This window comes from Gambusia affinis, linkage group LG09 (assembly GCF_019740435.1).
Source record: "Gambusia affinis linkage group LG09, SWU_Gaff_1.0, whole genome shotgun sequence".
Taxonomy (NCBI): Eukaryota; Metazoa; Chordata; class Actinopteri; order Cyprinodontiformes; family Poeciliidae; genus Gambusia; species Gambusia affinis.
Window position 1 is genome coordinate 21630961 of NC_057876.1, and position 12401 is coordinate 21643361.

A 12401-nucleotide genomic window follows, 5' to 3' on the forward strand; every position below is an offset into this window, starting at 1 on the left:
GACAAGGTGAAGCTCTTTTTTTAGCACAAAGGAGAGGATTAATGTACCTTTTCTGATCTTCAAAAGAGCGTATTATCTCCCAACACAGAATATATGTAAACATGATAGAAGGAACATGCGTGTTTCATCTTGATTTGAAAGGTGAGCCTTATTAAAGAAACTGTTTGTGCTATTTGAAATAAAATGAGGTATTACAGCTCTGGAAATCAACGCGCATTAAAAAATTTGGCCCCTTTTTTTTATGTTAATGGGGTGCTGCTTTTTAATGAACTCCAAAATACTGAAACACGGAAAGTGTCATGGCTCCGCTGGTTTCTTGGGCTTTAATTGACTCATTAGGACTTTTAAGGGAGGTTAGAAAAACCTGACTGACATTTAGAATTGATCATTTCTCTGATTCTTCAAACCTTGAGGAAAAATACTAAAGAAACGTTCAAATATCTTCCAGGTTGCACTTCACACCGAGTTAAACATCCTCAGTTCTTATTTGGCTGAAACGCCTGTCAGCGTTTGAGAGAGAAAAAGTGCTGAACATATAGTTTTATCTGAATCAGAAATTAAATGTTAAAGCACATCTTAGACAAGGTTAAAGAGACCATTAATGGCATGGGAGTTTCAAAGAAGATATTTGCCCTCTGACCTTATCTAAAAAAAAAAGAGAGAGAGAAGTCTGAAACACTTCAAAGGAAAGCGTTCAGGAAAGTGACTTATGAGGACAAGGAGAGTGAAAGAAGATTCCTGTTGCATTAAAACTTTCTTTATAAATGCCTTTCAAAGTGTTAAAAGTTTTAGATGACATACCAGATTAAATTAAGACTTTGATTATCTGCTTATTTTATTAAGTCCAAGCAGAAATCAAATCCTGAGTTCACTGTTTCTACATAAATATATATTATTGGTGCGACTCTCTGCCTACATCTCCCAGAATTCTGTGCGGTTCTGGATCAGAGTTCAATGAGTATGCTATATATTGAACATTGATTATTCTATCAGATGTGTTATCAGTTGATATAGATCATGTGTTTATCACAATATATGCTGTTATTGATTTATTATCTGGCCCTATCAATATTCTATTTTAAACTAAACTTTATTGTTTTCTGAATATTGACCTGGTTTTCTAATTTTCTGTCAAGCAGACATTAAAGGGATTACTATGTAAAATCATTTTTTTTAAGCTTTATACAATGTTATGATATTATCCCCTTGTCAATAACAAAATGGGAGTGTTGCTTGACTCTCATGCATGCTTGAGAAATCCTTTAATCTCCATGGCAACCATTCAGCGGGGTGAAACACTTGGTTGGACCTAGCTCCGCCTTCAAGGACACAGCTCTTCCCTTGAGCTGCAGGTTTCAAACTTCGGAGCTTCTGCCTCAGACCAGCCTTTTCCTGAGACTCCCCCCGCTCAGCTCCTTCAGACTAGCGGCAGCAGCAATTAGCAAACGCCTGGTGGAACTGCACATCTGCTGAGCTCATTATTCAAGTTCTCAGTGCAATACTGGTTTTAAAAAAAACCTGTTAAAGGGTTAACAGGAGTCTGCAGGAGTTTTTAGAGAGACAGAGGCTCAATTTAAAGGCATTAAATTTCAAAGTAAAAATTATTTGATATAAATAGCATTTTTTTATATAACAACTGAAGTTATTTTATTATGCTATAAAATGGCACTGTGTGGCAAGAAAACACATAATGCCACCTTTAAGGTTCTGCATGTGCTGCTGATCTCAAACCAGCGAAGACTTGGGAAGCACTAAAACCAAAAGGACACAACATTGGGTGGTTATACTGTCATAGCCGGCGCCCACCTCGATCTATCACGGCGCTGCCGATGGCTCCCAGGAGGCCATGTGCAATGTGCAGCCTCCACGCCGTCTTTTCACCCCCTCATCCTCAACCTTCCAGCCCCTCGACAGCCTCCACGGCCATTTCCACCCCACCATGACTGACAGCCATCCGGTTCCGCCTGACTGGAGCCTTTTTCTTCCAACCCTCAAGGACAACTAAGAGGACATATTGTCATCAGCTCATCTCTCTCATTCCCACGACTGCCTCCTCCACACATTCACACACACAAAGCCAGAGCCTACTGCCAGCCACTCACCTGTAACAACATCTACGTGACCTTTGCTTAATGTCCTCAGGAGCCGCACCACAACACATTCGCACAAACAGCCTCCAGGACCGGCTGCGCCCGCCGCTACTCATTCGCTCCCTTTCCCTGAGAGTCTTAGCTTGAAACCTTCTAGGTGGGGGCTGTTAAGAACCACTTCAGATAGAAACCTTGAGCAGAGGAAATAAACAAGGCATTGTCTGTGAAGGCTTCTTGCTCCAGATCCTGAATGTTATTTTTTCTTTCTGGTGTAGATCTGAATTCTTTATCTTGCACTCTGAAAAAGTCAGAGGTGTCTTATGATGCAGGGCTATCATAAACCCTTGAAGGAAGGTTTTTAAATGAATCATATGTAGTTTTATTAGAAACAATCCTTTAGCATCTATTGTTTCTTCCACTTTAGTGCAGCAACTTTGAAGTGTTCAAGTTCATCTCCCAGTTTTGTCCGTCCAACATGCCGCTGTATTGTTGCCTTTTCTGTGCTTCTTATAAACCATCCCTGAGATTTGTTTTTGCACTTCAGCATGCTCTTAGAAGTTGCAAGGCTGGTGAGACGTTTGGGAGTCGACACTGAACTTGAGATGAGAGGCTGTTGCTTACAGCGGCAGTGAGAAACTTCACATGTAAAAAGGAAACTCGTTTGAATTCGCAAATGTCAAATTCCAGAAATCGCGGGCTGTGATTTTCGGTGGGCTACGAAAGTTTCAAAGAATGGTCAGATGTATCAAAGAAGATGGTTTATTCTAAAATATGACTTACAGCAAGTAAGGCTGAGAGGGAGGAGAAGATGCACTCTGAGAATGAAATTTTTACTGGAAGCTTTTAATGATAGAGAAGAATATTTATGTAAAGGGAGGACTGCATCTCTACAGTGACTGCTTTTCAGGCATTTATTTCTTGCTATAAGCACAGAAAAAAAAGTTTAATGAATAAGAATGGAGACATACACCATCATATGTGTCAGAATATCTTCATAGTGATTAAATGTTTCATTATTGAAGAAAGCTTTACTTCCTTTAACTTTACATTTTTATCACAACGTTTTGGGATATTATGATAAGGATAAAGGTGACGATAATAATTATTTATTACATATTCTTTAGATAACTATATGACTGTGACTGTGTGTCACAGCAATTATTGCCCCAAATAATTATAAATAAGGTTTTTGAAAAACATTCCTGATGGCAACATGCTTCTTTAAGAATCCAGTCGCATAAAAAAGTGATTTTTTTATCGCTAATTTGAACATGAAAAATGTATTATCAGATTTATTGGTTTTCATTGATGCTTTCATTGAACAAACTGCAAAAAAAATTAAAATTATCAACCTGGGGTGCTTTGAAACATCCTTAATTGTAATTAATCGTGACAATGATAAATCAAAAACTCTTATCATGATAAGAAATTTGTCACAATAAATAATAAAAATGCCAACCTTTGTGGCACATTGTGATCTTTAAATAAATCTCCTGAAACCCGTCGCTCTGTCTTCCTTTAAAGTTATTTATGCATCTGAATTTATTCAACCCTACTGCAGGTTAGTATGTGTTACTGTTTCCAGTACACAAATAAAACCGTAACTAATATCACAGTGAGTTCTTTAAATTCAATGTAAATTGTTCTTTTTAAAGACTCAAAATTATGATAAGCATCGTTTCTCCTTAGTAGAGGCCCGTTTGCTGCCCTGACCTGCTGTTAAAGTGATTCATGGCCAGGCGGCAGCGTTTGGCAGCGTTCCTGAGGAATCTCTGCTCACTCCTCATGGGTAAAGACATGCAGTTCATTAAAATAATTATTAGTTATTGGGTTTATCCTGCTGCCACAGACCTTCACAGTTACCACCAGATCTGAAGTCAGGCAACCTCGATGGCCACAATAAGTGCACAATAAGTGAACTTTACTTTAAAAATGAATGGAAACTAAAAAAATAAAATACTGCCACATATAAAAACAAAATTTTGGTTAGTTGTACATAAACTAAATAGCAAAGACATCACAAGTTAAAAGAAATCGCTGCTCCTTTGTACGTAGATCTGTTTTATAGATTCTACTCCAGGCTTCGGCTCATCAACAGGTTCTGTTTTATCTGAATCTGTGTGTTTTCCAGAGCATGTCAGACGGCGTTAGCTTCTGCTGCCGCCAAGGTGAGAAGACCTGTGAAATGTGGCCGATTCAGGAAAGTGGAGCAAAGCGCTAATTCGAGCGCGGCACAGCAGTGGCGTCTGCATTAATTTATTTGCATCATCTGGTTTATTCATTTGTCACAATCACTGTCTCATTCATAGCTGACTAGCAGAAAGTAATATGCAATCATATTCAATCAGGTGTAGAATGAGATTCTCAGCTTTTCTCTGCTGATTTGTTGATGCCAGACATGTTTGGTGCTGCACCACCATCACCTCTCACTGTAGGTACGTCTGTTGATCCACTGGCACTCAGAGACAATTATAATCACACAAAAATGTTTTACTATCCCCTCTCCTCAACATAGAGGATGATGGCAGGTCTTGTCTTTTACCATTTTGTAAATTCACTTTTAATTTAAAAATATAACTTGATGAATCCATCAGCTTCTTGATTCTCTGCAAATGTGCAATTTGGGGATGTGTCTTTTTGCCCTCGGCTAACTTGATAAAGTTGTTTTCCCATTCTTCTTCAGTTTCAGGCGAGCAATCAGTTGCCTCTGCAGGTTCACTACTATAGTAATGTATATCCGATTTGTGCTTTAATGGGGATTTGTTGTCCTAAATTCACATCTTCACACTTTTATGCTTCCATTTGGGTTTCAGCTGCTTCTAAACCAAGCTTAAAAAAAACACCCAGCCATTTCTTTGGCAAGACGTTCATATTTTTTGATGTCTGGGAATTGAGCCATTTCAAAAACCTCCAAATTGTTAAATCACAATCTATGTGCTCTGCGCCGTTACCTGGCAACCAAAGTTGAACTCTAGCATGTTTTGTCAGCTGGTTTTATGGTTTTACAATGGCTGTTGGAAAAGATAAGCGTTTTGTCATTGACTCGCCATCCAGAATCAACATGTTGTATTCTTGTTTGTTGTGCAGCAGGCGCCACTTCTGCTGTCCAGTTGTATAATTGGGCATCTGTTGGCAGCCATTTTCACAAGTGAGTGTAAATCAGCAGCAGCTAATTTAGATTCAAGGGGAAAATAAATGTAATTACAAGAATAAAAATAGTTTCAAGCAGTCACAGACATCAAGTAAAAATGTGCAAACTTTAGAGGAAATGTAGACAGATGTCAGATGTTTGAGTGTTTTTATTATGTGAAGGTAATAAATTTAGACTGAGTTTTTTGAATTTTATAAATATTTTCTTTTCTAAATCAAGATTTGTTGAACAGAATCATCCTCAGGTAAACTACGACAAACTCATTTTCAATTAGGGCCGTATCAAAAACCTGAATGTTCTTAAAGGGCCGGTTGATCCAGAATGTATTGATAAACTATTAAAATATCAATAAATAACTGTTTCACTATTCAATAAGTGATTCTTAAGATTGAATAATATTGAACATCTTTCCACGCTGATCACTCCCTCCAGGATTTTGTGATTGTTTTTGTGATTTTTTGCAATCAGAATCACAGACTTTGTGGTGCTAATTTAGAAATAATTGTAAGGAATTTTTACGATATTTGAGATAACGTACGACGTTAAATAAGACTTTTAATTAATCGCCTTATCAATCACAGACTATAACTTGACATCAAGTAAGGCTGAATTCAATGTTCTTCACCAATTTTGAGAAAAATTTGCAGTAAAATTGTGGGGATTGTTGATTTTGTGTGAATTTTGCATATTTATGAAAAACTGGAGGGACTTTTTGATGTAATTCAGAGTTTATATGGCCACATAAAGAGCTACAGCGGGCCGGATTTGGCCCCCGGGCCCTGAGTTTGACGCATGTGTACTACTTCTGTGGCGTAAATCGCACTGAAGGTTCTTCTGTGTACTTGAGTATAAGTATTAAAAGAGGCCTTTTAAAGGCTATTCATTTCTATTTTCAGAATGCCAATTACTGTGCACAGCAGCAGCTTTAGCTATTGAACCAGTTTAAGTCAAACTGTTGTAATACATTATTATCTATTTCAGCCCGGTGTGGTGGGGAGATTCTCGCTGCTGGATTTTCATCAGACGAGATAGCCTGCTGAAAATGTAATTCACTGTTTTAGTATAAATCAATAAGCCTCCAAAATCTATTCCCTCTCTCCCACCTTTATGTTAATACAAAAGAAATTTAATGCACCACACAGCCAGGAGGTGTAATAGCCCCAATTTTATCTATCACTTCTCAATTGACACTTAAACTTCAAGCCCATCTTAATTTCCCTTCTCATGATAATTTCAGGTTACTTTTCAGAGCTCTGCGACCCGTTTTAACAGAAATTTAGTGGCTTATGGCATTAGGAATCATATCCCATTACTTCTTTCTCCTCCACAGAAAAGAGAGAAGTGGTCATTGTCTGTAATGTGGAACATCTACATGTCCTATAGCCGTGTACAAGCTAGCCAATACAAAACTCGTTAAATACGGAACAAGAGGAGGAGTGAAGACTGAAAGCTAATTTTGCATTAGAGCGTTAGAGGACATTGAGATGGTTCTGATGGGGGATATAAATCCTGATGGACTCCCCAAGTGAGTGTGTTCATTAATCATGTGTCTCATTGGTGAGGCTCTGATTTGCCACTGAGACAGATGAAGATGAACCCAGCAATATATTTCTCATCATAACACAACCCTCACATAAATATTAATAGCATATTTTCAGCTGGTGGGCATGAATCATTTTTTCAGACAAGGAATTTTAAGAGCTATCCATGCGTGTCCAAGAACAGTACATAAGCGAGCCGTTGTGATAAACAACATTGCTTAAAGGCAACGCACTGGAGAGAAAACCTCAACTGTACCACAGATCTAAAACGTCTTTATTTTGATTTCTGGAGGCAAAGTTCTACACGAGTATTTTCATATTTGACCTTTTAGTTTGCAAACGCAAATATTTTACATCAACAAGCCAGTGTTATCCATATAGTTTTACATTTTAAAAGTAATTTGAGCTATTCCACTGCATCAACATTAGTTTATGGGGATATTTTTTCTTGTCACCCTCCTGCTGCTGTATCTCAGAGAACATTGTGAGGCTTTAAAAGAAATCACCAAGTTCTTATAGTTTAAAGGTGTTCACAATTATTTTTATTTTTTATCAAGTAGATCAGTGTTTCTCAAACTGTGGTTCCCGAACCACTGCTGGTCCGCAGGCGGCCACTAGTGGTCTGCCAGGTACTGCATGTATGCAATCGTTGACGTGCTGGAAAACTATTCAAACACAAAAGTTCTGCTGCTCATCCTGAGAAACTGTCCGCCGATATCTTCAGGTTTTCTTTTTAGTGACGCCGTCTTAGCCATTTATCCATTACCATTAATTTTGGTAAGCTAACAGTAGCGTCGCCCCGCGCTGACTAACTGCATCTTAACACCTAAAATTAAATTAATGTTGGGCTACCTACTGGCTGAAAAACAATATTTGTTTTTGCCAACGTGACGCAAATCTATTTTTCTTTTATTGTGTTTCTAAAGTACAAATGACTCTAAAATGTTACTTCACACAACACTTATAGTGCAGTTTGGTTTTCATGTATTTTCTATCTTTGGAAAAATTAGAATCCATACTTCCAGAATCTGTAAATAACTCAAATCACCCCAGTTGACTTGTTCATGGTTTTATTGTGGCCAGTCACATTTATAAAACAGCGCCGCCGTTCACATTAGGAGGAACAAAGACGATGAGTTAAGAGACTAATACTTTAGTTTCAGGTTGTGTAGATTAAGATGTTGTGGTATTGCAGGGGCAGTTTCGGGTGAGATGGTCTGTGAGGGTTTGTTAAATGGGGTCAGTGAAAAAGTTTGTTAAATACGGAAGTAGACGGAGCTGGAAACCAGAGAAGGCGTTGCTCTGGACTTACCACAACCCATTCATCAATTAAAACAGCTTGGTTTCAACAACGACTTAGCAACGGGGCAAATACTGTTTACCGCACGTGTCAAACTCGAGGCCCTGGGGCCAAATATGGCCGGCCACAGCTTTTTATGAGTCCCTTTAGACTCTAGACGGTAAATTACATCAATCAGTTCCTCCAGTTTTAGCAAAAATTCACTCAAAATAAACGGATCTGTGCCTTTTTTCACACAAATGCCTACTTGGGAGACTATTGCAGATTTTTGCAAAAATGATCAAAGAGTTTGGATTTTAAGTGATGCTAACTCCTACCTGTAGGGAGTTAGCATCGCCACAGGTGATGAAGGGATGCAGTCGGCAGCATTTCTTATTTTTACAACACTGCTGTCTCAGTTTTACTTTGTATTAAGTTACAGTTTGTGATTGATGAGGCTAGTAAAAAAAAAGTCACATTCAACATCATACAGAAGCACAAATATTGCAAATAATTTCAAATTAGCCTAATCAAAGTGAAGAAATGTTCAACATTATTGAATTATAATAAGCACTTATTGTAAGGAGAAACTGCTATTTGTTTATAATAATTTAAAGGGTTTTATCAATATATTCTGGTACAACTGTCTCTTAAGAACATTTATATATATCTTAATATTTATTCTTTATTTAATATGAGCAAATGTTTTATATTTAGCACATTCCAGATGTTATCCTTTGATTTCTGTAAAATGTGATGATGTCCATCTAACCCATGCTAGTTGCAATTATTCTGTCCACATTTTTCTCCTTAACACTGTTTTTTTCTTTTGGCATATAATATTATTTAATCCTCATTAAGATATTTTCTTCCATTTGGAGAACAGCTGTCGGTAAGATCCAGACCTGTTTGAATTAAAAATCTGAGATGCTGTGTTGCTGAAGCCCAAAGCACTTTTGACAGACATTTCACCATCTCTTTAACGATCTGAGCTATTGTAAGAGTTTTCTGGTCGTTCATATCATTGCAGGTGTACGACCATGAGTACAAAGCCTTGGTGGATGGCGTAGAGACGAACAGTGTGATGGAGATTGACCCTGCTGACCTCACTGAGATCTTCAGAATGGGGAACGGCTCCAAGGAGGTTGTGGAGGTGCACGACTTTAAGAATGTAAGTAAAGAGGTTAAACAAGTCCATATGGAGCTGACCCTTCTTTGATGCAAAATCGACAACACAATCATATCTTCTCTTCAGAAGAGAAGCGGTCACGCTGTTCACACGGCGATCCGCTCAGAGCTGAAAGACGGCTCTTCTCATTTCCCTCCAGTCATGTTGTTCTCTCAGATTTTGATCCTTTGAATGGAAAAAAAAAGTTTAACGAACAACAGAAATAGAAAGTGGAAAAGAAAATTAAAGCTGCAGTGTGTAACTCTTTATATATACAGTATATATATATATATATATAAGTACATGACGTTGATTAACAGCGCTAAGGTTTCTCTGGATTCTTGTTCTGATAAAACTATATGTTGGTTCTCCATGTTCTGGGTTGTTAAGTAGATGGTACTTTCTAAGTTTGTTCTATATTTGTAAACTAATAGGAGTTTCTCTCGGTCTTGTGTCGATATTAAAAGTATAAAGCTAAATGTTGGTATAAAGTAATGAGAACTCCACAGTTTATAACAGTAAACTTAACAGACAGACGTAGGAAACGGATCCTGTTTCGTTATTTCTCTGACATTAACACGTTTAGCAGCAAGTACATGACGTTGATTAACAGCGCTAAGACCCTCCTCCTGGCTCTGATTGGTTGATTTTGGTCGGGAGCAGTTCATTTCTTCAGACGTAGTTCAGGAAGGTGATTAAGATTGATCTTTTCACAGATTATCTCCAAACAAACATGGTGACAGTTTTAACAAGCATGTAAAAAACCTATTTTTTATCTGTTTTTTATAAATACTGCAGGTTTAATCTGTCTTTTTAAATAATGTTCACACACACATCAGTAAATGATGCTAAAGCTGTAGCGGATGTTGAGATTTATGTGCATTCAGCAACCTAGAAAAAAACAATCAGTCTTGCTAAAAAGTGCTTTCTTCCTTCTAATTCTATACAGCAACTTCTTTACAGTGCAAAAACAAACACCATTAAGTAGCCTTTCTTTATGCGTTTCTCACTTTCTGGAGCTGCTATTTTGTCTGCAGTAAAACTCATTAACTTACCTTTCATTCCCAAATCCTGCTCGAGTGTGCAGGATGTTACACATTCTGCATCTGGGAGAAGGGAGTGCGCAGCTTGACTGGGTAATGAATGCTCTTACTCTCACTCCATTATTTACTGTGAAATGTTGGGGTTGCAAGGCTGAAAGTTACAGGTTGCACTTCATCCCGAACAAAAAACCCACACTGAGCGGGTATTGTTTTTGTTACAATGGTCTTTGTGAGTGGAAAATGAATCAATGATGGAAACCAGCACAGCGTAGGACGGCATTAACCTCTGAAGTCTCATTCTTCCACACCAATAAGAGCAGTGAATGTACGTCTGTGTGAATAAATCGGAAACATGCATAAACACATCTGCTCGCTGTTGTCCCGCTTCCTGTGGGTGAAGCACGTCCCTGAGGAGGTTTGTTTGATCCGGCGCTCCGCCATGAAAGAATAAAAGCAACAACTGACTGAACACGATGATTCAGGCCTCATTGGAGGAGAGGAACTAACAAAACTCACAATAGTTTGCAGGTAGTTTGCGCTTGAGTAATTGTGTTAGAATTGATTTTTCTAAGATAAGAAAAGGTGAATATCTTTGGTTGTTATAAAGCACCTTCAAACATGAACTCAATCAAACCTGGGAGCTGCTGAGAAAAGTGAAAAATGAAACTATTATTCCCCTTGGGGCTGTAGAGTATTATATTATATATATTATATTTGCCCTGCTGGGGAAAGAAGACAACCTGAGAAAATGTATTGCTGCAATCAATATGAATTATTTTTAATCTGTTAAATGGTTCATCTGTCTGCATTTACCTCAACAATTTTTCATAAGTGTCAGAAATATATCAAAAGCACCTAATGTTAGGACAATGCTTTGAGCCTGACATTTCTAACATCATGTTGTTCTTTTGTTGTGTGACTTAATTGCAGTAGAGAGGGTGGACAAAGAGAAGGAAACAGTTTACAGGCCTGGAAATTCACAGATTACACCCAAGAAAAAAGGGCATAAAAAAGTAATGAAACAGGAACAGGAACAGGAGCGCAGCAACTGAATGAATATGTCAGTCAACATCAATAATTATTGAAGTAAGTACTGCCAAACTAATAGCATGAACTTTCCTTTCTTGAGCTGTTGGGCCAATTTTCTTATTATAAAGTTAAAAATGTAGATTTATTAACAAAGATCCAGGTAGCTGCAAAACTTTGTACACCGTTAACCTCCCAAATAACTTTTAGATTGGATCGTGATTAGTTTGTTAGGCGTTAGGTAACGACAATTTAAAGCTTTATTAATATCTGATTCCTCAAACCTCGTCACAGCAATCAGCAGCTTAAAGCAGCACCCTGGCATTATGAAAATTAAAGTCATCTAAGCTTACAAAGCAGGAGAAGCCTGTAAGAGGACAGCAAAGTGTTTTCAGGGGTCATTTCCTCAGTTTGTAATGTAATTAAGCAGTGAAAGTCAGCATGAATAATGGTTTTAAAGTGGTAGACCAATAAATCAAAGCATCTTTTAGGACTGGCAGAGAGAAAATCAAACTCTACTGGATTGCCAGAGACTTGCTGGATGATTTAAAAGATGTTTTGGTATTTCTACTGTGAAATTTGACCTTGGAATAGAATGGCTTTCCTCTCTCCTTAAAGTAAAAACATAGGAGAGGTTTTCAAACTCACAACAAAGAGAAAATGTTTGTGACAGACAGTTAGCCTCAGTTTGCCCTGTTTGAAGAGGTGCATGTTGAAGCGCTTACCATGTCCTTTTCTCCCTCCAGGCGCAAAGATCACAGGAAATATTTTGTTTGGTGTAAAAAAGCAAAGCACCTAAGATTAATCATTAATCAAAAAAAAGTAGGGAACAAAGAAATGAAGAAGCTGTTCCAAAAACAACAATTTCCTCAAAGTTGTAGTTTGATGTCACTAAAAATATTCTTTAAAAAGGTTTTACACTGTAAATAATCCCCAATTCAGCCTTTTTTTGCTGTTACACTTAACGGGTTAGTTGGGGTTAAATTTTTATGTTTCTGGGCAAAGTTTGACACTTTTGTCAAAACTTGACAAAAATGTCAAACTTTTGTACCTGTGGCCGAACAAGTACCGAGACAGTTTCAGCAAAAAGTGGAACCCATAAG

The 12401-nt window shown here is 37.7% G+C and overlaps 1 protein-coding gene across 1 annotated transcript in view; it reads left to right on the top strand.

Annotated features, from left to right (window-relative positions):
• Nucleotides 1–12401, top strand: part of tnmd (tenomodulin) — a 75785-nt gene that overhangs the window by 36237 nt on the left and 27147 nt on the right. The window contains exon 3 of the mRNA XM_044127060.1: nt 9092–9232. Coding sequence (XP_043982995.1) covers nt 9092–9232 — 141 coding nt within the window. The remainder of the gene's footprint in view (nt 1–9091; nt 9233–12401) is intronic.